The sequence below is a fragment of the Cnephaeus nilssonii genome (genome assembly GCF_951640355.1).
Source record: "Cnephaeus nilssonii genome assembly, chromosome: 11".
NCBI classification, from domain to species: Eukaryota; Metazoa; Chordata; class Mammalia; order Chiroptera; family Vespertilionidae; genus Cnephaeus; species Cnephaeus nilssonii.
This window is the reverse complement of record NC_137082.1, coordinates 84334933-84361764: the sequence shown is the minus strand read 5'-3', so window position 1 is coordinate 84361764 and position 26832 is coordinate 84334933. Positions and strand designations below refer to the sequence as shown.

General features: G+C 45.5%; 1 protein-coding gene across 2 annotated transcripts; it reads right to left on the bottom strand.

Moving 5' to 3' along the window:
• Positions 1 to 7833: 7833 nt before the first annotated feature.
• On the bottom strand, positions 7834 to 16918 carry SKA1 (spindle and kinetochore associated complex subunit 1). 2 transcript variants are annotated; one of them, XM_079783824.1, is made up of 7 exons: positions 16735 to 16918; positions 16001 to 16099; positions 14062 to 14186; positions 12557 to 12654; positions 11017 to 11154; positions 8960 to 9129; positions 7834 to 8114 (listed from the first exon to the last, which is right to left on the bottom strand). In XM_079783824.1, the coding sequence occupies exons 2-7, from the start codon at positions 16086 to 16088 to the stop codon at positions 7966 to 7968; spliced, it is 768 nt and encodes a 255-aa protein (XP_079639950.1). In that variant the 5' UTR covers positions 16089 to 16099; positions 16735 to 16918; the 3' UTR covers positions 7834 to 7965. The 2 variants fall into 2 exon arrangements, with proteins under 2 accessions (XP_079639950.1, XP_079639949.1); XM_079783823.1 differs by having other exon boundaries at positions 16750 to 16918.
• Positions 16919 to 26832: the final 9914 nt, after the last annotated feature.

Here is a 26832-nt window from a genome sequence, read left to right as displayed (position 1 = left end):
AATCCTCAGAACACAGTGGGTGCCACATCCTAAAGCAATGAAACTGTGGAAAACGTGAGTTATTCTGCATCTTCTATAATCAAAACTAAATTGAAAAAGACTTCTCGATTTCGTTCTTCCTGCCAGTTCAGCTCATCCTGCCCTTGATACCTCCACACAAAGCACATGCCCGCGCGGGCTCCCTCAGCTAAGCAGTGCCTTTGTGCCCTAACTGGTTTGGCTCAGTGGATAGACCATCGGCTTGTGGACTCAAGGGTCCCAGGTTCGATTCCGGTCAAGGATGTACCTTGGTTGCAGGCACATCCCCAGTAGGGAGTGTGCAGGAGGCAGCTGATCGATGTTTCTAACTCTCTATCTCTCTCTCTTCCTCTCTGTAAAAAAGTCAATAAAATATATATATATTTTTTAAAGTGCCTTTGTGTTCTGAGGCTCCTTCATTTCACGTAGGCTTGGACTTTTCCCTTCCCCTCACCGATACATGTATTCGGTTTGACTCCTTGTTCTGCGCTTGAAGTGCCAATTAGGAGCATATGTGCCCGGGAATATATAGTTACATGAGGATTTACCAGGGAAGGCGGTCCCTGAGGAATGCGGGAGCACACGCAGGGGGAACCTGCACGTTGGCACAGTCCCACCCGCCCACACGCGGCTTCCCGGAGATGTTGCCATGGCATTTCTTCCACACCGAGGAGGTCTCCCCGCCTGGACCTATTGTTCTTCGCCGGCACCTGCAAGGTCTGTTGAAATGCCGGGGCCCTTCACGTGTGCCCGAACCCAACACAGTGCCACCAGATGAGAGCCAGGACTCGTCAGAGGCTGCAGGGGGAGACACTTTCCATTCAGGGGATTTTAATGGCTCAATTGTATTCGTTCACTTAATCCCCTTTGTTAATGCAAAAATGGCAGAAAGCTTTAAAAAAAAAAATCTGCTAATTTCCATTTCTCCATTCTGCTTCATTCTGAAGGCTAAGATTAGGCAGAGAGTCTAAGTTACCTTTGCAAGAAGGTGGCTGAGTCCAAATTGCGTTGTAGGTAACTCACCCTAATCAGACTGCAAAAGCGCCCAGCACGGAACCCAGCCTCTTGGCTGCAGTGAGCACTGAAGTCTTCCCTCCCTTGGCGCTGAAATTAGAGACGTCACTCATTTTCCTGTCGCAAAAACCAGACATGTAACATTCTGGAAATTACTCTTCCTCCTAGTGTAGGAGGGAAATGTAATCAGAGGGAGTCGTTTTGTGCGGTAAAGAGCACCCTAGCAGCACTGAGCTCACACTCGTCTAGGCCCATGGTCGGCAAACTGCGGCTCACGAGCCACATGCGGCTCTTTGGCCCCTGGAGTGTGGCTCTTCCACAAAATACCACGGCCTGGGCGAGTCTATTTTGAAGAAGTAGCATTAGAAGAAGTTTCAGTTTTAAAAATTTGGCTCTCCAAAGAAATTTCAATCGTTGTGCTGTTGATATTTGGCTCTGAGTTTGCCGACCACTTGTCTAGGCTAGTCCTGACTCCGTCTCTCTATCCCAGAAAACCAGGGAGCACACGTGGGCCTACCCCCACCCTTACAGATCCAGGGAGCTCCTGGCAAAAAACTGAGGGTGCATCCCAACGATGGCATCATAAGATTGTTGGGTTTCAGCTTCTCCGAGAGGCTGTGCTGGAGTTTTATGCGTGTGTGGGTTTTCTTTTTATATCCACTTCATCTGTGATATTTACTTGCTGCTGTGGGTCAAGCCAGGACCTTAACTGAACTGAGACCTAAAAAGAGCAGTTTAATCGGTCCTGCTTCCAGGAACACAATCACACTTTTCTTTTTTGGGGGGTGGGGGTGGGGGTGGGGTGGGAAGAATTTATTTTCGTGAGACAGAGGAGTGTATTGACTTTGAGCTGGTATATTGAGGTCTAGTCACAATTGCATCCACTTTCCAACTGGGTACTTTAGCCAATTTACTTTCTTGTTTGCAAAATCAGAGTTGGATTAGGTAGTCTCTAAATAGTGGAAATCAGAATGGAATGCTGTGAGGCCAAACCTAGTAAATGTAGCTTATTTAGTGAAACGGGCATTAATCAGAGACATGACTTCAGGAAAAGAGTAAATAATAGAGCTGACAGGACGTCCTTTGCCAAACAGCAGGTCAGACATTTTTAGTGAAGACCTGCTTTGTGCCAGGCACTTGCCTACGTGGTTTGGGTTCAGCTTGTTTTCCTGGTGGCCCCAGGGAAAGGACTCTGAGGACCCCAACTTTGCCCAGGGCACTTATTCCTGTTAAGCTGTGCAGGCCTGGCCTCTCCAGGAAGTCTTAGTTTGGATGCGCTCTAAGTCTAGTGTATACTTTATGAACAGGAGTCCCTGGGTTCAAGTGCCTTTCCTCTGGCCCTTGCTTCCAGCGGGGCTCAAGTGGGCCTCAGCCTACCTTCCTGAGGCTAGCTGGCCTTAGGACACATTCAGTGGGGTTTTAAAAAGTACTTAACAACTGGTAAGGCCCATGATCTCATCAACCAGAATGACTACTGACCATCTTGATGGTCTGACCAGTGCAAATAGCTGAAGGTCAGCCCTGAGTTAATGCTAACCTTCATGCAGCTCAATGCCACAGGGCCTTTGCATATGCTGTCCACCCTGCCTGGAATGACTCCTCTCCCCTCTTCACCAAACCACTGCCTACTGACTCACTCAGATGAGCTGAATACAATCAATCTATGCAATTACAAGGACACAAACTGTATGGCTCCATTTAAATGACATTATGGAAAAGACAAAGCCACAGGGACAGGAAATAGACCAGGGGCTGGGGATGCGGGAAGGGGATGGACTACAAAGGAGCAGGAGGAAACTCTGTGGGGTGATAGAAGTGTTTTCTATCTTGATTATGGTGGCGGTTATGTGACTCTATGTATTTGTCAAAATTCAATGAAATATACACCTTAGAAGCAAGAATTTTACCATATTTAATTTATACCTTAAAAAATCTCACTTACAATAAAAGCACAATTAAAAGTGAAATAAAACTCAAAACTTAGCACATTTAAGAATATTTCACGACTTTCTAGATAGAAGGATGGCTGGCTGTGATGAAATTGCCCTTTCTTTTGATTGGCACAAGTGTCCCCACATTTAATAAGCAAGGCATCTTATGTGGCACCCCCTGCCAGGGCAGTGTCTGAGGAGGAGTGGGGTCTGGAATGAGGGGTAGGCCCCAAGGCCACATTGCTTTGTGACCAGGCTGACTGTGCCGGGCAGAGATGTGGGAACGAAGTCTGAGCTGAGCAGCGGGAAACAAAATAGCGGCCAGGCTGGACAGATGCCCAGGGAAGTCTGAGGCCAGGCTGGGGCAGGGGCAGCAGCAGAGAGAACGGGGGGAACAAACTAGAAGCCGGACACTAACTGTGCTTTAAAGGTGTGGAGGCCAGGGAATCCGGTCGCTCACAACACACTCCTGCCCCATTCATTCGCTAACCCATTAGATTCGCACAGACACACGAGAGTGAGGGCAGGATCCACTTTATTCACTGCTGCCTCTTTGTCACCTAGAACAGTCTCTGGCATGTGTATTTCTAGTGGAATGAATCTTCTGTACCACGTGGTGGGCAATAAGTTCAGGAACTAAAAATCATGGATTGGAGTTAGCAAGAGCTAGGTTCCATTCCAAGCCAGGTGACCTTGGGCAATATATGGCACTTCTCTGAGCCGCCGCTACTTGTCTGTGCAATGAGGCTACCACATCCTGGGGTCGGGCTGTGGACTGACGTGGGAACTTGGATGTGAAGCCCTTAGCACAGTGCCCAGCAGGCAGCAAGCGCCAATAAGCCAAAGGTCACAAGAGAGCCATTATTATAGCCCAAATGTAACCCATGGAAATGTGGATGGTCCACACAGATCTTTTTTTTTTTAATTACTTAAATTGCCTACACTTAAAAATTGAGAACTGTTACATAAATATCTGGATCTGGGGCTTCTCTTTAACAACCTGGCCAGCCTTCCCCCAGGGCAACCATGAGCTGGAACTCACTAGAAGACTCCCCCTTCAGGACTAGTGTTGTCCAGTGTTCGTGTCGTCCCAGCCCATATCCCTGTGACATCACCCACCTGGTCCTGTGGACATGTGTATGTGCAACCAACAATAATGGTAGTAGTATGAGTCATGTATTTATTTATTTTTAATATATTTTTATTGATTTCAGGGAGGAAAGGAGAGGGAGAGAGAGATAGAAATATCAGTGATGAGAGAGACTCATTGATCGGCTGCTTCCTGCATGCACCCTACTGGGGATCGAGCCCGCAACCCGGGCATGTGCCCTGACCTCCTGGTTCATAGGTCAATGCTCAACCACTGAGCCACACGGGCTGGGCTGATTCATGTATTTCTGATTGGCACTTAATAAATAGCTGCTTTTCCTTTTTGGGTTGCTCTTATTAAAATTTTGTGGCCACTAGAGGGCAATACAGATTCAACTTTTTTAAACACAGTTATTTTAAAAACATTACACAGACTTAAAAATATGTGAATAGTTTCCATAACTACATATTACATATTTATGTGCAACCATATGCAGAGAGAAGCCTTTTTAAAATGAGGACAGGGCTGATCTATAACAGGCCACTTCTCTCGTTAGTGTGGTAAAATGTAAAGAATAGCCCTAGTGGGTTTGGCACAGGCCTGTGGACTGAAGGGTGCGGGTTTGATTCTGATCAAGTGCACATTACCCGGGCTGCAGGCTCAATCCCCAGTAGGGGGTGTGCAGGAGGCAGCCTATCAGTGATTATCTCTCATCATTGATGTTTCTATCTCTTCCTCTCCCTTCCTTCCTCTCTGAAATCAATATACATGTATATATATGTGTGTGTGTATATATATGTATATATATACATATATACACATATATGTGTATATATATATATATGTATATATATATATATATATATATATATATATATATATATATAATTTTTTTTTTTAAGAATAGATGAGCCCTGACTGGTTTGGCTCAGTGGATAGAGCGTCGGCCTACGGACTCGAGGGTCCCAGGTTTGATTCCCATCAAGGGCATGTACCTTGGTTGCGGGCACATACCCAGTGGGGAGTGTGCAAGAGGCAGCTGATCAATGTTTCTCTCTCATCGATGTTTCTAACTCTCTATCCCTCTCCCTTCCTCTCTGTAAAAAATCAATAAAATATATTTAATAAAAAATAGATGAGACTCCATCGGTCCTCAGCAGAGACCTGAGGCCAGAGTAACTCACCACCTCCCCTTAGAGCAGTGGTTCTCAACCTTTTTAATGCCGCGACCCTTTAATACAGTTCCTCATGTTGTGGTGACCCCCGACCATAAAATTATTTTCGTTGCTACTTCATAACTGTAATTTTGCTACTGTTATGAATCGCAATGTAAATATCTGTGTTTTCCGATGGTCTTAGGCAATCCTGCTAGCGGTTCTCAACCTGTGGGTCGAAACTCACAGTCTGAGAACCGCTGCTGTAGAGCCTAACTTTAACAGAGCTCAATTGATATTATTTCTACTTTCTAATCAAATATAGTCTTGCCTCCAATTTGAGTAACATTGTTTAAAGTATATCCAGGAAGATTCCTTAATATATTGAGTAATCTTTCTTTTATTTTGCCACTTGTATTATTAGATATACTTATGGAACAATGGTAATGGCTTATTAGGAGGTGGGAAGTTTCATAAAGAAATCATTTAATATTATGAAACAAAACTTCAAGCTATCACACAAAGTTCTATATAATGCACCATAATAATTTAATTATAACATTTATAAATTGTGAAACTTAAAACTTTATCTAATAAGTAAAATAAATTAGAAAACTAAAGATGATGGCTGAAAACAATTTTTATAAATGGTCCCTAATCATTTTACGAAAAGCTTCATTTTATTAACTAGTAACTTAAATTTCAATATTTTTTGAAACTTAATACTTTACAGAGTCTTTACTTATAAGATGAGATTTCCAGAGCATTTGAGATCTTGCTCCACAGGATGTCCTCCTTTTGGCTCAAATAAACTCTTACAAAAAGAAAAAAATGAGATTTCTATGTAATTGTCAGAATTATATATATATATATATATATATATATATATATATATATATATATATATATATATATATATATTATTCAGTCTCCATAGAAACTGTCAAAAATTGCCAATGCCAACTATATTTCAAGTCATCATGGCAGGGTATTGGAAAAAGTTTTTAATTAGCAATAATCATGCCTCAGATTAACCTCATTGGCTATGATACTACCACTGTGTAAAGCTTATCAGAATATTTTTTACAATTTTTTATAATCTAGCCAGAGGAAATAGCTTTTATATTTAACATGAATATATTTCCCAGAAGTATCTGGGAGTGTTAGAATCATAGAATATTGAAACTAGAAGGTCCTGAAAAAATTTTTGTTCAACCATCTCAATATGTATAGGAGGAAACCCGGGCACTTACCCAAGGGCACAAACTTTCAGTAAATGTGCACTCAGTAAATATTTATTTAGCGCCCTCTACTGGAAATCTCTGTTAGACTGGCCAGGGACACAGCCGTGAATGAAAGGGGGGGAAAACTCCTAACCTCAGAGTCTATAATCTAGTGAGGGGAGAAAGACAAATAAATATGTGAAATGCATAACCCAACAGCTGGACAAATATGCTATGAAGGACAACGAAGCAGAAAAGGGGAAGTGGTGCAGAAACTGATTTTGAACATACGGTGGTCTGAGAAAGTCTCAATGATCAAAGGGCACTTGAAAAAAAAAATGAAAAAAACACACACACAAAAAAAAACAAAACAAAGGGCACTTGAGCAGCTACCCAGGATGAAAGGGGGTCACATGAGCAAAAGATGAGGAGCTTTCTGGGCAGAGGCAACAGCCAGCCAAAGGTCTGAGGGAGACGCATCCTCGGCCTGTTCCAGAGACAGCACGGAGGCGGGAGTGGCTGGAGCAGAGCCAGGAAATGGAGATGATATCCCATTGGAGTTGGGCCCCTGAAGGGCCGTGCAGGCCTTTGTAAGGACTCGACTTTCACCGTGTAAGAAATGGGAGCTGTTGAAGGTTCTTGAGTAGCCGAGTGACCTACCATAACTTTGGTTCATGTGGAGAGGAGACGGCAGGGAGACAAGAACAAACAGAGACCAGTTAAGAAGCTATGAATTAACCCAGAGGACAGGTGACAGTGTGGGACCAGGATGGTAGATATGGAGCTTGTGAGAAAGGGTTACATTTTTGAAGGAAGAACCCGGAGGGAGTAAATGGCAGAGGTAGGGCAGGACCCAGGTTTCTGATGCCTTTTTTTTCTTCATACACCATGTTGCTGAATTAACTTCAAGGGAGTATGCCCAAGAAACAATGTGATTTCTGCGTTACAATTAAGGACAGAGTTGCAGTTTTTAGTACGCAGCTAAGCTCACACACTTGGTGAGACACTTTCTTTCTCTGCTACGAGGATCAGCCGGCCGAGCAGATGCGTAGTCATAGATGATGATGGGTAACTGTAAGTGCCAAACTGACGGGCCACGGGGTGCCCAGATTCAACGTTATTTCTGGGTGTGTCTTGGAGGGTGAGGTTAGTATTTGCATCAGCGGGCTTTGTAAAGTGACTGCCCTCCCCAATGTGAGTGGGCCTCAGCCAATCCGCCTAGGACCAGACTAGAACAAAGGTGAGGAAGGAGGAATCTGATCCTTTTCTCCTGCACAGGACGATGCTCCAACCAACTGAGCCACACCAGCCAGGATTATATGCTTTGCTTTATTTATTTACTTTTTAATATATTTTTTTATTGTTGATAGTATTACAGATATCTCCCATTTTCCTATGTGCTTTATTTTAAAGACGTTTTATTTGTATAAGAAACAAGAAAAGATAAATTATATAGTTTTAAAAATTACCTATAAGGACACTATAGGAATAGCCTCTATACCCTACTGTTGGCTGGCTCAAAAGCTCAAAGGGCCTCAGGTTATAACGTATCGGGTGAGTCCTCCCCCTCGGACCTCTGACAGCCGCCGGCAGTGTCGTAAGATATTCAGTATAACATGAAACCTCTTGTCAACTTTCAAAGCTGTGAACTCCTTTATGTCAGCTTCCACTACAAAATAATGACCTGCAAATAAAGATATTAGTGCTAATTTTTATAAGGACAACTTTCAAGATGAGTCTTTGATGCATTACATTGTGATTATGAATGGCACTAATCATGTTTACTATCATTATCCAACCAAAGTGAGAAACGGTATTCTTGCTAAAATAACAATTATTCTTTCAACTGAAGTGGCATAATGTTTACTGTAGCATTTCAGTAACGTGGCCCTGCTTATTATATCACTAGCTATCTGTTGCTATCTTTTGAACAATTCACTTTTCAAGAGCTAATTTGAGATAGTGGGTAAGAGAATGAGACCCTCAGCAGCTCTATCAGTTGACTGGCTGATCTTGGACAAGTAACTCGGGCTCTCTTTGCCTGGTCTGCAAATGGAGTTAGTGGTGGCCCGTACCTCCTAAGGACGTGATGAGGACTGAAGCTCCCTCGGTATACCATCTGGCACACAGGAAGTGCTATATAAGCATGACCAACTGTTATGGTTACTATTCTAATTCTGGACACACTGGTTATAGTTCCATAATAAACTCTAAAGCAGTGTTTCTCAGCCTCAGCACTACTGATTTTCTGGGTGACATAATTCTTTTTTGTGGGAGCTGTCCTGTACGTTGGAGGGGTCTTTAGCAGCATCCCTGGTCTCTATCCACCAAATGCCAACCCAACCCCAGTTGTAGCAACCAAAAATGTCTCCAGAGATGGCCAAATGTCCCGTGGTGGGAAAATAGCCCCCGGTGGAGAACAGCCTCTCTAAAAAGTTAGAATGTTCTAGAATTAGTTTTGTTTCTCATGATTTATTTACACTCCAAACAGATGGCAGGTATACATATACGTATATGCTGTCATTTTACCTTTGGTATCCTTTGTTTCTTCATCAATGAATCTGTGATAGAGATTTCTGGCCACAGAACTCATAGACTTTTTTGGTTGATGTAGGATCTTATATTTACTAACTACTGCCTTGTTGATTTCTTTAATAACATCATTAATTTGACAATAGGTTAAGCGGGATTTCATGTACCTGTAAATAAGTAGATGATTAATGTTTTTTTAAAGACTCATTATACAAAACATTTTCTTTGAAAAAATGTTTATGATGTTATACTTAATCTTCTTATTTCTCATATTCACCAAATAACCCCTTAGTTTAAAAATTAATACTCCACCATGACTATTTAATTTCCTTCTTTTATCTCTTTATGAAAGCATTTTCTAAAAACCCTTCTACGCCACAGTTCTTCCCTATAGTTCAGCCAATGACCAACAACAATCTAAAAAACTGAACAGCTCAAACAGAATTTCATGAAAACAAAGCTATCAATAAAGGACAAGACTGAGTGACCAACCCCCCAAAGATTAAAGAGAAATGCCAGCCTCCTTACTCGTCCCAGAATTATCAAACAGCCAGTATTTTTCAAGTGGCCAATAAGCATGTGAAAAGATGCTCAACATCGTATGTCATTAGGAAACTGAACATTAAAACGAGATACCACTGCACACCTATGAGAATTGCTAAAATAGAAAAAACTGACCAAGCTGATGCAGGTAAGGATGTGAAGCACTGGTAACGCTCACTCATTGCTGGTGGGAATGCACAATGGCCCAGCCTCTTTGGAAGACAGTTTGGCAGTTTCCGACAAAGCTAAACATCCTCCTCCCATAGGATCTAGCAACCTCACTCTTAGAAATAACGGTTCAGTGAAATTTCTCTTAGGCAAGTCTACTCTGTAATTCCCCACTTCCTTGAGATAGAGACCTAGGAGGAAAACATCTGGGACACAGAGCTATTTTACTTTCCTGAGAGCTGTCTATATCAGTTGTTGTTTTTTTGTAATAATAAAAAGACAACCAATTATATATGTGAAATTAAATAAAATCTATAAGGAAATACTCTATCTTATCTGAGTAGAATTATAATCATTTTCCACAACAAATATTTTCTAACTACATCTATATTATAAAAACCTAGTGGCCCTAACACCATAACAACCAAAGACCAGCACGGGTGGGTGGGACTGTGCACGTGGTGAAATGTGCGTGGGTGGGTGGGGCTGTGCGATTTTGCGTGCTGGGCTTCTCGTGTATTATAAAATAATAATGAAAAATGTAATGATATAAAGCCAAGAAGCGAAGCGAAGCCCTGGAATTATGAGAGTTTAAAAACACGATTCCTATAACTCAGTGGTCGGCAAACTCATTAGTCAACAGAGCCAAATATCAACAGTACAACGACTGAAATTTCTTTTGAGAGCCAAATTTTTTAAACTTAAACTTCTTCTAACGCCACTTCTTCAAAATAGACTTGCCCAGGCCGTGGTATTTTGTGGAAGAGCCACACTCAAGGGGCCAAAGAGCCGCATGTGGCTCGCGAGCCGCAGTTTGCCGACCACGGTCATAACCGGTTTCCCACTGCCGTGGTCTGTCAAGTGCAAAGGAGACCTGCCTCTAGGCGAGGTATGTTGTTTTATTCACCCCTGTTTTCTCCCAGAGACCCAGGCCCAGAATAGAGCCCAGACTCAAATTTAAATGTGTGGCATAAGTTAAGGGACAAATGGAAAAACAAACACAACACTCTCCACTCTAACCTCAAATCTATACAATACACTTGCTTTAAAATCACAGCAAAACTGAGGCTACGTCTAAAATGTACGAGGATAAGTCTAAATCACAAAATGGTCCTGGAATGGACGCAGCAATAAACTGACCCTTCTCTGAATCTCTACATGATTTTAAGCATTTTCAACAAGAGATTTCCTGCATTTTCATAGTCCAATACAAAGCTGTTTTAGAAAAGATCAATATTTGAACACAGCATATTATGATGAATATAATCAAGCCTTGTGATTTAAACAATCATGTATGTTGATTATTAAAGAGTTGAACGTTAACATTTATTTTAAATACTTACGCAGGAATGCCATTAAACTCCTCAGAAGTTATAAATGGCATCTCTTTAATATTCCTTTGCTCTTTAGAGGGCTTCTTTGTGACTGCAGGTTCCTCAACTTTGACAGGTTCTTCAGAGTCAAAATCTGATACATTTCCACTACAGAAGAGAGATGCAGATTACAGGCAATCATCAGAACTGTATGCATACTGGGAAGAAATCGGTATCCAACACATGGTGCAGGGATTCCAGAATTCCAAAATTCACAGAATTCCAAAAACAAGAAGATGGGCAACAAAATAAACCTGACAGGAAGAATCAGGGCTGAAGAGGGATTCCGACCTCTTTATAACCTTCAACAACCAGTTTCTTAAGTGTGGTAGAAGCCAGATGTTAGCGGCTCTGGGAAGAGGAGGTACAAACAGACATTGGCAGTAAACAGAAATAGGACAGTAGTTGGAGGGGGAGCAGAGCTAAGTATTTTGTTCTTTTGGATGTTTTTAAGATGGGAAGCTCATTAAGGTTATTTCTACCCTAAGACAGGGGCTCTCAAGGGTCAGGGGAGATTCTGCCCCTCAGAGGACATCTGACAAGGTCTGGAGACACTTTCCATGGTCACCACTGGTGGGGATGGGGGTGCGGAGGGGAACTGAGGTGCTGCTGATAAGTAGTTGGTAGAGTAAGGAATGCAACCAAACACCCTATTCTCACAACAAAGAAGGATCTGGCCTAAAATGACAAAATCTGCTCTAAGGGAAAGAAATGAGAAAAAGTCGAGGAAGAGATCCGAGAGGAGACTCACCCTTGGGAAAGAGGGGCAACCTTTCCTTCAGAGAGAGCAGGACAAGAAAGCTGGTGAAGACAGGGGAAATATGACTTCCGGTGTAAGTGACCAAAAACAAAACAGACAGCCACTAGCAAAACTGCAAGCACACGAAAAGGCAAAAAGACTTGAGGTGTTCATTATAATCCTATCTAATAAAGAGGGAATATGCTAATTGACCCTCACACTATCGCAAAGATGGCAGCGCCCACAGCCAATGAGGAAATGTGCTAATTGACTGCCTCACCCTCAAATATGGCAGCACCCACAGCCAATGAGGAGGGAATATGCTAATTGATGCCCCACCCTCAAAGATGGCAGCGCCCACAGCCACAAGATGGCGGCACCCAGTCCCCTCAGCCCCACCAGGGCAGCAGGTGCATGGCAAGGCCAGGCCCATCCCGTGCGCCTGCCTCTGGAGTCCCCCAGTCCCCTCAGCCTACCAGCCACCCAGGGCCGGCCCGAGGCGCAGGCAAGCCTCAGATGGCGGCTGCCCGAGGCTCAGGTAATCAGGGCCGGGCAGAGGCTTGCGCTGCTGGCAGTGGCAGCAGCAGAGGTGTGGTGTGGCATCGCCTTCCCCTGATCGCCAGGTCGCCTCCCACCCCTGAGGGCTCCTGGACTGTGAGAGGGGGCAGGCCGGGCTGAGGGACCCCCCCCTCCAGTGCATAAATTTTCATGCACTGGGCCTCTAGTAGTTTTATAAATACAGATGGCAAGAATAATTATGAATACACTTACGAGTTCTGGGGCACTGTTACTTGAGGCAAATGGGGAGGAATGTTTTCTTTGAGATGCTCCACATCTTTATAATCTTCTTCAAGAGATGCACAGAGCTCCTAAAGTTCAAAAAATGCTCATGAATAAGTGTCTGTCCTGCCTGTGTGTGTATTAAGATGTTACAGAGAGCATGAAAGACCATGGTGCACAATCACAAGAATTGTGAGTTTTCAGAACACGGAAGGGGTGAAAAAGCACTGAATGCAAGCAATATTTAAAAAAGAGCCACCCTGGTCGGTGTGGTTCAGTGGATAGAGCATTGGTCTGCGGACTGAAGGGTTCTAGGTTTGATTCTGGTCAAGGGCACATGCCCGGGTTGCAGGCTCAATCCCCAGTTGCGGGTGTGCAGGAGGGAGCCAATCAATGATTCTCTTTCATCACTGATGTTTCTCTCTCTCTCTCCCTCTCCGAAATCAATAAAAATAAAAAATAAAGAGTTGCCCGGTTGGTGTGTCTCAGTTGGTTGAGTGTCATCCAATGCACCAAGAGGTTGCCGGTTTCATTCCTGGTCAAGGGCACATGCCTGGGTTGTGGGCTTGACCCCCAGTAGGGGGTATGCAGGAGGCAGCCCGTCAATATTTCTCTACCCCTCCCTCCCCTAAAATCTCTCTAAAATCAATAAAAACATTTTTTTTTTTTTAAAGAAAGAGTTCAGCATGACCCATTATTTTCCAAATGAGCACCCAGAGCTCCCAAGAGGTGAATGGCTTTCTCAGGGTGGCAGCGGTGCTGAGGGCAGGCTAAGAATCCACATCTCCTCCCAGGGCAGGCGCCTTCCACCTCAGCCACCAGGACATCACTTGTTTAAATCAAACCTACCAACAATTACTGAGGAAACCTTCCTTTTCAGTAAGGTTCAATTCCATTGGAACCAACGTGAGAAAAGGAATACCTGTGAAGCTCTGGAGTGCTTTATACTGCGAAAATAAAACGCCAAAAAAAACTGTACCAGTAATAATTTACAAAGCTAAGGACATAAAACTTACAGAACCCTTAAGAATTTCTGGTGGTTAAGAAATTTGTACTGCCGAAACTGGTTTGGCTCAGTGGATAGAGCATCGGCCTGCGGACTGAAGGGTCCCAGGTTCGATTCCGGTCAAGGGCATGTACCTTGGTTGTGGGCACATCCCCAGTAGGGGGTGTGCAGGAGGCAGCTGATCGATGTTTCTCTCTCATCGATGTTTCTGGCTCTCTATCCCTCTCTCTTCCTCTCTGTAAAAAATCAATAAAATATATTTTTTTTAAAAAAAAGAAATTTGTACTTATTGCCTTTTTATTCTGTTGCTTCGCTAGAACTTGTATGCATATATGCATAACCCATGGACACAGACAATAGGGTGGTGAAGGCCTGGGGTGGGTGTGTGGGGCGGGAGGGGCTAGAAGAGGTCAATGGGGGTGGCGGGACAGGAGACATATGTAATACTTTCAACAATAAAGATTTTTTAAAAAATAGGGAAAAACATTACCTTGAGTGAATTGGTAGTTTGTTCTTGAAATTGAATTTCTATTTCCAATTTATTTAGAAGTTCATTTATTACCATGATCTCACCTCCTATTTTATTTAATATAGTCTTCGAGTTAGGGACTTGACCTATTAATAAACAAAGGTAAAGTGGAAAATAAAGTGTACAGAATAAACGACAGTGCACATGTACCCAACCGAACTTCCGGAACTGAGCTTTACCTTAGAGACACTTAGGGGTGCAGAAAGAGCTAGGTTTCAGGCCCTAGGACCTGTCTCCATGGATAATCTTAAGGCCTCATTTCTAAGTACGGGCATGGAAAAAAAGGAAGGGAGAGGCAGGTACAGTGTCCCCTGAGTCTTTTGTTTCTGGCAAGTTCCTCTGCTATAAAAAAACAATTAGGGCCCTGGCTGGTTTTGCTCATTGGCCCAAGAACCGAAGGGTCACAGGTTCGATCCCCAACCCCAGTCGGGCTGGGAGGCGACAGGTGCATGTCTTTCTCTCCAGCCAATGTTTTGCTCTCTCTCCCCCACTCCTCCCACCCTTCCACTCGCCCTAAAAATCGAAGAAAAGAATATCCTTGGGTGGGGATTAAAAAAAAACACACAACTAGAAATGCTAGATAAAATAAACACCCTCTACAGGCATAACTGACCTTCATGAGAATAAGGTAAATGCTCACAAACCAGGCAATGTATGTGAGATGCTACTGCAGCAGCCCTAATCTGGGGGGGAGGAAGGGGTGCAGAGGGACGCGGGAGAGAGTCTGTCAGTCTCAGCAAGCAAATATATTTAGTTTTAATGGGGATCGAGCCAACATTTTGGAACTTCAAAGCACAGGGTGTTGGCAGTGAGAATCCCAAATAAAGCCAGGACCCCTCTTCATGGGATGTATCTTCAGTGAAAGTGTAAACCTAAAAATTCTAATCACTGGCCAGGGAGAAATAAGCTTATGTTTTGGTCCAGCGTTCAGGTGTGTGTGGGAGGTTAGGGAGAGTTTCGTTTCAGAATTTATAGTAGAGGGTTGGGATATTTACACCAGCCACATGATTAATGACCCCCAAGTGGAGAAAGTAACATAAAAAGTCCCATGCTGGTGGCGGCCCTGGGGGTCAGACAGAAAGAAAGGCCTGAGTTTGTCAAGTAGCAAGCTCTCTTACTCCCAACCCCACCTCTCTAGCTTCATAGGTTTGAGGATGGGCAAACCGGCGTCTCCTCCTCTCTAGAAATAAAAGAAGTAACAAAAACCGTGTTTTTTTCTTATAATCAGATCTTTCCATCTTCACTTCTACCAACCAAACACACATAAATAAAAGCACAATTTGACGATATCTGTAAGTTATGGAGGCAGTAGAGTGAAATGGCTAGAGCTCCAGGCCTGAAGTCAGAGAATTCAGAGCCTACCTCAAGATTATTGTAACGATAAGTGAGAAAAAGCATATTACATGGGCTTAGCATTGTGTCTGGAACCCAGTAAAGCACTCAGTAGGAGCTAACTCCTCCTTCTCTTCCTCCTCACGAGATGCACTATAAATTATTCTACCTAATAGGGCAATGCTAATTGCATTTGACACTAGGTCCGTAACAACTAAATCAAATTAGTCAGTAAAGGAGAGTATTGATGTCTTTACTGAGATTAATTTCAGGGGATTAAATAGCTAGTTGGGTACACAGGTATTTCAAATGACTTTTTTAGTCACCTAAATTTTAAGGCCTTGTTTCCTGACTTGTAGTAATGGTAATAGTTGAGTAAATTCACTATTTTTGATAGTAGTGATCAGTAAATTACAGCAGCCGAAGTGCTTTTAAATCGCCATTTGAAACTTGACATCACCTTTGTTAAGATACATTCATTCACTTAACCAGGCATAAGGTATCATTCAAAGGGGGACAGCAATCAACATGCATTGTGTACAAAGTCAGTGGAACCTATTCTACTTACCACAGTTCCTTAGTGACAGAGATTTTTTAATATTGCCAATCTTTTCATTAATATGAGAGCATATTTGGTCCAGATCTGAAGAGGCCATCCTTTAAGCCCCTGAAGGAAATACACACACAATTTCAAAAAACAAAAGCCAGACAAATTTCTGCTCACTTTCAAAATCCAAGAATGGTTCATATCCAGTAGGTCACATCCACTTGAAAATAAAGTACGAGATGTCAAGAACAATTTCTTTCAATTCTGAAAAATTCAGTTTCTAACCAAAGTCCAGTATTGAGTGGTCTTAGAGCCTCCTGTAGTCTAAACATCCCAATCAGGGTACAGGAAATAAGCCTGCATCATCTCTTTAAGGATTTAGGGGGGCAAATATATGTATTTATATATACATATATATATAAATATGAGAGAGAGACAACATTGCCGTTTTCTTTAAAAAACGCAAAATAACCACGAATTTTACGAAATAACACAGCAAATGCAAAGAAACGGGTGCAGGTAAACATTCCTCCCATGCTGGGGGCCCGGGGAGTTGGGGGGGGCTGGGGCTTTCCTGTGTGGGGTCGGTAAGGAGGAGGAGGGGAGGAGGAAGGGACTCAGCTACTGTCACTCCCAGGTGGGTGAGGGCGTCCCAAGCACCCCCTCCAGGTACCCCAGCCAGCGGAGGAAGGGCAAGCCCTGCTCCTCCGCCCCGCCCCCCCCCCCCTCCCCCGGCGCGATCCCGCACCCCACACCCGTCCAAGCAATGCCTTCTGCCTGCTTCCGATGTCAGGATCCCCAGCTTCACGCGGGTCCGGGAGCAAAGGGCCCACTCCGGCCGAAAGGCGAGCCCAGACTCTGATCTCCGCCAGAAGCCAGGGATCGCGAGACGGGACTCAGAAGAGAAACAAATTGCCCGCCAGACCCGGAGCCGCGCAGGCGCACAACAGGCGCTCGCGGACCGCCCTGCACAGCTGGGGCGTTGGGCGGGGCCACACCTAGGGCACGGGGCGGGGCCAAAGCGAGGGCACGGGGCGGGGCCACAGCGAGGGCACGGGGCGGGGCCACAGCGAGGGCACGGGGTGGGCGTGGTTGGGCGGGGAGAAGGCGGGGCTTTGTCGGCTTTGTGGCTAAAGGCTACCAGGACCTCTGCTCCTCCCACGCCACGCCGCCACCGGTGCTCACAGCCAGTCCACTAAGCCTGGTCGCCATTCAGCCAGGAGCCTAGCACTCCGAGGATCCCATGGCGAGCTGGAACAGTAGGTCTCCAAATTGGAATCACCAGGGGCAGCTTTTGCAAATTCCAATGCCGAGGCTGTACCCCATGGCAATGAAATCAGACACTCTGGAAGTGGGGTTCAAGTCTTAATATATTTAAAACATCCCACATAATTCCAGGAAGCAGCCAGGTTTGTGAGCTCAGGACCTGACTTGGGGGAGTGTACAGCCTCTGTAAGGGCAAATGCAAATTTACAATAAGAAAACATTTAAGCCGAAACCGGTTTGGCTCAGTGGATAGAGCGTTGGCCTGCGGACTCAAGGGTCCCAGGTTCGATTCTGGTCAAGGGCATGTGCCTTGGTTGTGGGCACATCCCCAGTGGGGGGTGTGCAGGAGGCAGCTGATTGATGTTTCTCTCTCATCGATGTTTCTAACTCTGTCCCTCTCTCTTCCTCTCTGTAAAAAATCAATAAAATATATATTTTTTTTAAAAGAAAACGTTTAATACTCCCTGTTGACAAAAGGGGAAAGCATCCCAGCGCGGGTGTGGCACCTCCACAGTCAGGAAATATCCAGGTTCCTTTCATCTTTTGGCGCCACTGTTCCAAGCATCAATGGATTCTGGCCTTCGGATTGCCTGTGGTGCCGGCGACCCTGCGGTTCCTTCCTCGGGTGTTAGTACCAGGCAGCAGGAAAGAGGAAGAGGCCAGGGTAACAAGCTCACTTACCAGCTGAGCCAGGGCCTTTAAAGCTTTTTCCTGTAAGCCACACCCAGTGGTTTCTATCTGCTTTTCACCGGTCACTCACATCTACAAAAGAGACCAAAAAAAAATCATTTTTAAAAATTAATTTGGACAGTTAACAGCATCCTCAACAATATAGGGGTTCCGTTTGTAAGGGAAAATGAGAGTAGATTCGGGGTGGGAAATAGCAGCCTTGGCCATTTCTACTTATTCCTTTTTTTTTTTAATCCTCACCCAAGGATATTTTTTCATTGATTTCTAGAGAGTGAAAGGGAAGGAGGGGGGGGGGGGGGAGAGAAGCATCGATTTGAGAGAGATACATCAATTGGTTGTGCCCCTGTTGAACCTGCAACCCAGATACATGCTCTTGATAGGGAATCCCACCTGTGACCCTGCTGTGCTCTGGCTGATGCTCTAACCATTGGATACACCGACCAAGGCTCTACTTTCTATTTTTAAAAAATCTTTAAAAAAATATTTTATTATGAAAATCAAACAGTAGAAAGGGTATAATGAACCCTCCATGCCCAACCCATCACCCAGTTTCAGCTATTTAATTATTGCAAATCTTGCTTCATCTATACTTTCTTTTCTCCCATTCCTTGCCTACTGGAATATTTTGAAGCAAATCTCAAGCACTTTTTTATCCAAAAATGTTTCCATAATTATCTCCTAAAATAGACACTTTAAAATTACCATATTAGTATCTTTACAGGTAAATATTTTATCAGTTATCTCTGAATAACAAATATCCAGTCAATGTTCAATTTCCCCTGATTGTATTAAGAGTGTTTCTTTTAAAAACTGATCCTTTTTTTAAATTAGAAGCCAAACAAGATTTAAACTTTGTTATTTGGTTGATACATTTTTTTAAATCTCTTAATCTCCTCACACATACTTATTTAAGCTGTTTTTGTCTTTTTGAGAGACAAAGCCTTTCATTATAAGACTGAATATAAGGCTTAAAATGTCAATATTCTAGGAAAAATAATATAGTAGTAGAAATTCACTGTGTTGGGTCAATAATCACTATAAGATTATTTCCCATAAGAAAATAAACAGGAAGAAGAAAGTATCAAGGCACTAAGTACAATGTCACCCCAATAAACTCAATAAAAAAATATGTGAGGCAAAAACTGCTACAAATGAAAGAAAAATAGACAAATCCAATGTAAAAGTTTGAGACTATAACCAAATCAAAGATGTACCTAGAACACTGTATATTAGTTGTCTTCTTCAAACTTGATAAAACAGATACTTACTTTATGGAACTGCTGGTTGGAGGACTCCCTTGCCACCGGGCACTAGATGGCAGGGCAGCGCCATTCTTGAGAGCACCAGCAACACAAATTGCAAATGCAGGGATATGTGGCCACAGGGAGGAGGGAAGTCCACCTGCTCTAAAGGTTGTGAAGCAAAATTTCACTATCTTCTTTGTTGGCACTTGCTTTTTATTGTTATTAAAGGAGAAGATATTTTTAATTGAAGCTTTGAACAACACAGAAAAGTTATAAAGGAAAAAATGGAGCCCTAACCGGTTTGGCTCAGTGGATAGAGCGTCGGCCTGTGGACTCAAGGGTCCCAGGTTCGATTCTGGTCAAGAAGGGCATTTTCACCGGTCACTCACATCTACAAAAGAGACCGAAAAAATCATTTTTAAAAATTAATTTGGACAGTTAACAGCATCCTCAACAATATAGGGGTTTCGTTTGTAAGGGAAAATGATTTTTTTCCCTTGGTTGCGGGCACATCCCCAGTAGTACCCAGTCCTCTAGTACATGCCTTCTGCCTCCTCCCATCCCAGCATTGCCCTACCTCATTCAACCCAAATCTAGGCATGTGTAAATGCTCCTGAGTCCGGAATCTCACACCAACTTCTGGTGCTGACTTGCAGACTATCACAATGTAAGTTATGGATTTAATACTTGATATGATAGAAAGATTCTTAGATTTTAAAACAAACAAATAAACCACAGTTCAACTATACACAGTTTCAGACACAACCAAATATATAAAAAGGTAAAGGACAGGCTACATATGGACCACATTATCCTCTCAGCCTCAACTCCGGCTGAAATCTAACGCCTTTAAGTCCAAAAATTGTCTTGGACTTTGATTTCAAAGATGAAATAGATATATTTAGAAATGGACATCTTCAGATTTCCAGGGGCAAACCTAGAAATGCTGAACCCCCTTTTATCCTGCCTCCTACTCTTAGAGAACAGGCAGTCATCCTCCCCTTAAAGACTAATCTCCCCACTTTTTCCATGACTTTGATCATTAAATTCTGCCCTTTGTTTACTGTGTGATTAAATTCTTCTCCCCCAGGCTTTTAAAAAATAAACCTTCCAGCTCTGACCAGCCAATTGATAAGTAATCCTATATAATAAAAGGCTAATATGCAAATTGACCCAAGTGGAATGACCCGTTGCTATGACGCACACTGACCACCAGGGGGCAGATGCTCAACGCAGGAGCTGCCCCCCTAGTGGTCAGTGTGCTCCCACGGGGGGAGTGCTGCTCAGCCAGAAGCCAGGCTCATGACTGGTGAGCGCAGCGGCGGTGGCGGGAGCCTCTCCCACCTCTGCTGCAGCGCTAAGGATGTCCAGCTGACAGCTTAGGCCCGCCCCCTGAGGGCATTCCCCGAGGGCTCCCAGACTGTGAGAGGGCGCAGGGCCAAGCTGAGGGACCCTCCACACACACACCAAGTGCACAATTTTGTGCATGAGGTCTCTAGTTTAATACAATTAAACATCTCTGACTTTAATCCATTTGCTTCTAGCACTGTTTCCAGTGAACATTTTTTCTGGTGTCTGCTTTTGGTTCTCAGTAAAGTCTCTTGGTGAATTTCCTAGCAACACTACTTGCAGCTGGGAGAATATGTCCCTCAGTGGGATCAGGATGGTGCAATACAGCATCCACTCCATCTGCACCTTTCATCGACAAACTATTTATCCTCCACAATGAAATGTCTGGATTGTCTGGTCCACTATCTGCTGTGCTCTTTAAGCTTTGCCCAGCTCGTGGTCCTGCACTTCCTCCTGGCTGAGCAGGACTCAAGGCTTCTGTGACAAAAGGGTATTCATGGTCCCCTGGCACCTTCCAAGGAAAGCCCAGGTTCCTTGGCATGACATCCTAGTCCACCGTTGTCCTGGCTCCTGCCTACCGCACCAGCCTCAGCAACCAGCCCCTTTCTCCTGGCAGTTAACCCTCAGCAACATAGCTGTTAGTGGTGGCTGCCACTTCTGTGTGCCTGCCAGCCCTGCCCTGCCAGGACATCCTGCACTTCACGAAGTTGTTCTGTCTAGAATATCCTTCAGCTCACACGCCCTTTTTGTCCTCTCTGAATAATTCCAAATCACCATTCAAAATTTAGCTCAATGATTCCCTCTGCAGGCAACTTTCCTTGATCCCTTTTGACTGGGTCAGATTTGTGTGAAATTTGTATTCCTCTGTAATTTAACGGTACTTTTTAAAATTACTGAAATTGTTTATGTCATGTCTCCAACTACATCGTGAGTTTTCCATGGGAAAGGATGTGGTATTCACCAAATTCAATTTTCTGAGTCTCCACCTTTCTATCCAAACCTGAGAGGAGCCAGTAACGGAGACTGGGGGCGTGACCAAAAGTTAGGGGAGGACTGCGCAGACTCAGCAATTCTACCCCATAGGCGTCCTCGGTTCCCATGGTGACAAAGTCCACTTCCTGTTCTTTTACTTGAAGGTATCTCTTGTGAATGAGGGGCAGGTAAGGCCCGTCTTTTGAGACTGTGTAGCAGCAGGAGGTGAAGGGCCCCATTCCCAACGTGGTGATCCTGGTAAAACGCGGGAATTGGGAGTGTGCAAGAGATTTCTCCAGATGTGCCCGCCCCCAGGCCCAGCCCTACTGAACCACAGTCAAGGCTCCAGTTAAGAGCCGAGTGTGCCCTGGTACAGGTAAGGAGATTTGACAGATGAATTCACCACCTACCCTACCTCTGAGAAATAGCATCCACGAGTCGGATTTAATGTATAAGTTGTGTCTCTGGAAAATCAGAATTGGGGTCTTGAAGACACCCAAGAGGGCTATCCCCTTGCCATGGGGTGTGTATGTCCCAGAGAGACACAGGCTGGGCATTAGGAGATCTGGGCTCTGAGCTGGCCATTAACCTGCTTGAGATATGGAACTAGCACTGCATCTCCTGGAGCGCAGTCTGTGGACTGAGATGGAGCAGTGGTTGTCATGCCCACGTCTCTCAGCCTTTCCCCAGGCTTCCATGACTGCTTTACGTGATCAGTTCCAACCTGAGAGCTGCTTGGCTGAACTGGCGCTGAAGACCTGGAAACTGGAGGAAGGATGGCTGACTGGAAAGACCGTTGTTATGAAGGAGACCAAGGGAATGCTGCTCGCCATAGAATATTGACAGGTTCTGCGTAGCAGCATTCCCTATATTCCTCCCAGGACAAGCAGAAGAGGTCATGTTTCCATGTCCTCTCACCAGGAGCCAGCTACATTGTCCCCACTGCCAGACTGAGTGATATATCTAAACCCAATCAGCAAAGTGCCTGTTGGATCTCAGCATGTGGTCAGAAATATGCACACCAGTGGTTCTTTGGCTCGGCAATTGGGTAAAGCTCTTCATATCTGCAATTCCTAATTGTGTTGTTTTACACAAACCATGCAAGTTTTTTTTTTAAAATATAGTTTATTGATTTGTTACAGAGAGGAAGGGAGAAGGATAGAGTTAGAAACATCGATGAGAGAGAAACATCGATTCAGCTGCCTCCAGCACACTCCCTACTGGGAATGTGCCCACAACCAAGGTACATGCCCTTGACTGGAATCGAACCTGGGACCCTTCAGTCCACAGGCCGATGCTCTATCCACTGAGCCAAACCGGTTAGGGCACCATGCAAGTTTTAACATGCCACTTTGATAAATAGTACAATCAATAACATGTTCCAACAAAGGGTCCTAAACACCCTAAAAAAGGGAGTCCGGCATGGCTCATTGGTTGAGCATCGACCTATGAACCAGGAGGTCATGGTTTGATTCCCGATCAGGGCACATGCGCTGGTTGTGGGCTCAATCCCCAGTGAGGGGTGTGCAGGACACAGTCCATCAATGATTCTCTCTCATCATTGCTGTTTCTATCTCTCGCTCCTTCTCCCTTTCTCTCTGAAATCAATAAAAATATTTTTTTTTTAAAAAAAAGAAGGGTCTGGCTCAAAGATTCTTCCTGAGATTGAGGCAGCTGCTTGTACAGTGCTGTCTGGATAGCTTAGTTGGTTGGAGCATCGTCCTGTTACGCCAAGGTTGCAGGTTTAATCCCTAGTCAGGGCACATACCAGAAATAACCAATGAATGCATATATAAGTGGAACAACAAATCGATGTTTCTTTCTCTCCCTTCCTCTCTCTCTTGAATCAATTTTTAAAAATTAGTTACCTTATTAAGGAAGAGTGGTAAGTGATCTTGAAATACTGTAGTGGTAAAAAAAAATCAGGGACTTCCCTCTTCTCACATTTTTGTTAAAGGAAAACATTCATTCAAATGAAAATAACCCTTATATTTGCCATGTTCTCTGTAGCATTATAAATGACTCAAAAAATCCTTTATTTGAGCTAGGTGACACCTATTCCTGATGGGCCGCAGACTCCAGCCTGCCAATGAGGCAGGTTTTCTCAGCCTCCTGCTCCCCGTTGTGTCACCATCTGCTGAGGCCCACGATGCCCTTCGTGACTTCTGTGCCAACCCCTTCCCATCTGGGGACACTTCTCCTTCCACCTGTCCCTGGACCTGAGCCACTGGGCCCAGCTGTGTGACCTGCCTCTTCCCACCTGGGGGCAGAGGGCTGAGTCCTTGAGGGGATGTCAGTGGTTTGGTTCTAGCTCCTTATGCCACTCTCTTATGACTTTTTAAAATAAGATTTGCCGAGTAGAGCACAGGGTGCTGGGTGGTGAGCCACCCTCCTAACCCCCACAAGAAAAACTGGATTCCAGAAGTTTCTTACTTACAGGGCCTGGAGGAAATACACTGCATTCCTCCAGGGGCCACAGCGGGAGGTCCAGGCAGAGTGCAGACAGAGGCAGGACCTGGGCTACCTGTCTTTATTTTTTATTTTTTATTTTTTATTTATTTATTTTTTTTACACCAAGCAACCTACATGGCTGCTTTTGGGGCTACCTGTCTTTATTAGGGACCCTGAGTGCAGTGCTTTGGGGTTACTGGCTAGGGCTGGGTTGGTCAATTCAAAAGAGCGCGGTTTTGGTAAGTCCCACTGAGGTCTTATCTAAGGGGTGCAGAAGGCATACAGGTGCGGGGAGGCAGGGGAGACTCTTGGTTACCAGGGCTGTTGGTGAAGTCAGGTCAGGAATTACATTTGCTTGTGACTATGGCTGCTGGATCTGGGGCATACACCTGAATGAGGGGCCAGTGTCCGTTTTAAGGCCCCTACAAGCCACTTGGCCGAACAAAAGAGATGTGGAGGCAGCAGACCATGGAGTAGCTTAGCTGAACTCTCCAAAGGCTGACCTGGCTTCGCTGTGAAGGTGAAGGGCAGCGGTGGCCGGCTGCAGATCCCGGCCCAGGAAGGTGCACAGGCCCCATCGGGACCGGGTTTCACTGGGCGCCATTCTGGCTTTGGACAGCGCCTGCAGGGGTCTCCCTGGGTCAGCCAAGTCTCCTGCTGCTGAGCCGAGGCACCCCTGCTCCAGGTGAGGGCTGACCGCCCAGGGTCATGGGATTTCTGTTTGGAAACGCATCCTCCGAGAAGCAGGTTCAGAGGCTGGACACATCTCCCTGGGGCCGAGGGACCCCACGCCAGACCGGGCTTTTGAGGGGCTCCCCTGTGGGATGCCGCTCTTGGAGTGCCCCCGATCACCGGTTGGGGCTCCTCCTACCAATGCCATAGTGGAGGCACCGGACCGCAGCGGAGGGGACCCGGTGGGGAGTGGGGCTGCGGCTGCCGGGAGGCGGTTAGGGGCTAAGGGGCACCGGGGCGCCTCCCTGACTCCGGCCATCTCCGAGACGCCATCCTGCCTGCCCAGCCTATGTAAGCGGACCCGTTGTAAGATTCAATTGGCTGTAGAAAATGGAGTTGTATTTAGACCTCGCCTTTTCCAAGAGGAAAAACATACTGGACTTGGTTTGCCTTCCGGGCAGAACCTGGAAAATATCCAGCGAGGGTGGCCTGGATGGAGGAAAGAATCTGGCACACTCCGCTTCTCAGCGCCACGAGGAAGTAGCTGGTGTCAGCGTCTTCCGTCCCCATGGTGACGATGCCAACTTCCCGGCAGGACCTTCCTAGGGAATGCGTAAGCCCATGGCAACCACAAGGCTGCACCTTAAACGCAGTCCTCACTGGTCGCTGCTATTTGCGGGATACTGCCTCTGCGATAACGGCTGTGGGTGCCAGAGGCCCCGAAAACGTAAAGACAACTTTCTGGCTTTGTGAGGCAAGAGCTGGTGTAAGGCTTCACACTCCGTCCTTGGTCACCTCGGTAACAGTAACATGTGAGGGGATGGAAGGAAGAGGCAGGAGAAAGGGGAAAGGGTAACATCCCATGTTTGTGGACTGGAAAACGTAATACTCTTACAATGGCAGTATTCCCCAAAACTGATCTACAGATTCAACAACTCATATCAGTTTCAACTGAATTCTTCCCAAATTAGACAAGTTCATCATCAAATCTGTATGGAAATTTAAGAAACTGAGAGTAGCCATAACAGTATTTTAAAAGAATAACACAGTAAAGCTGGTGTGGCTCAGTGGTTGAGTGTCGACCTATGAACCAGGAGGTCATGGTTCAATTTCCTGTCAGGACACGTGACCGACTTGTGGGCTTGATCCCAGTAGTGGGCATGCAAGAGGCAGATGATCAAGATTCTCTCTCATCATTATGTTTTTATCTCTCTCTCCCTTCCTCTCTGAAATCAATAAAAATAAAAAATAAAAAAAGCACAGCTGGCATGGCTCAGTGTTTGAGCATTGACCTATGAACCAGGAGGCCACAGTTCCATTCCCCGTCAGGGCACATGCCTGGGTTGCAGGCTCAATACCATGTGGGGCGTGCAGGAGGCAGCCGATCAATGATTCTCATCATTGATGTTCCTATCTCTCTGAAATCAATAAAATCCTATCTAATAATAGAGTAACATGTAAATTACCATCACTCCGCTACGCCCACGATTGGGCGGCGGGAGGCTGGGGGGCGGGACTCGGGGTGGCCTATCCGGCCATTGAGAGGCATGGATCCACTGCCACTGAGTGGGGCTACCCTGCTGTTGAGAGGTGCAGGGGGCGAGACTCCCGCCCCCTGTGCCTCTCAACGGCCAGATCCGGGGCCGCTGAGGGGGTCCCGCCCCCTGCGCCTCTCAACAGCAGGGTAGCCCCCCTCAGCGGCTGCGGACCATCAAAAGTGGGGGAGCGAGCTCTGGCCTCAGTCAGCGAGCCATGGAAACCCGGCAGAGGATGGAGAGCAGCGACGAGGAAGACATGGAGAAGCACCGCATCCACCTACGCCCCGTCACTCTGCGCACACGCTGCACCTCCTGCCCTGTGAAATCCGGGTTAACTGGCCGCCCCTGTGGGGCGCTTTTTCACCCCGGCCATCCGTCAGGGTTCCGATGGACTCGAAGTGTCGTTTCGGAGCCGCAGTCTGAGGGGCAAGGAGGTGGAGGTGCCGCCTGGCCTGCTGGGATACATGATGGTGATGGAAGAGAAGTCGATGGGGAAGCAGGACTTTTCAGCCGGATCCGACAAGGATGAGCAGGAGCTGGTGGAACCCCCGGAGGCGCTGGAGCGGGACTTCGACCGCTTTATTCGTGCCTCCACCAGTTTCAGCCGCTTCACCCTGTGGGGCCTGGAGAGCATCCCTGGCCCGGATGCCAAAGTGCGTGCGGCCCTGAC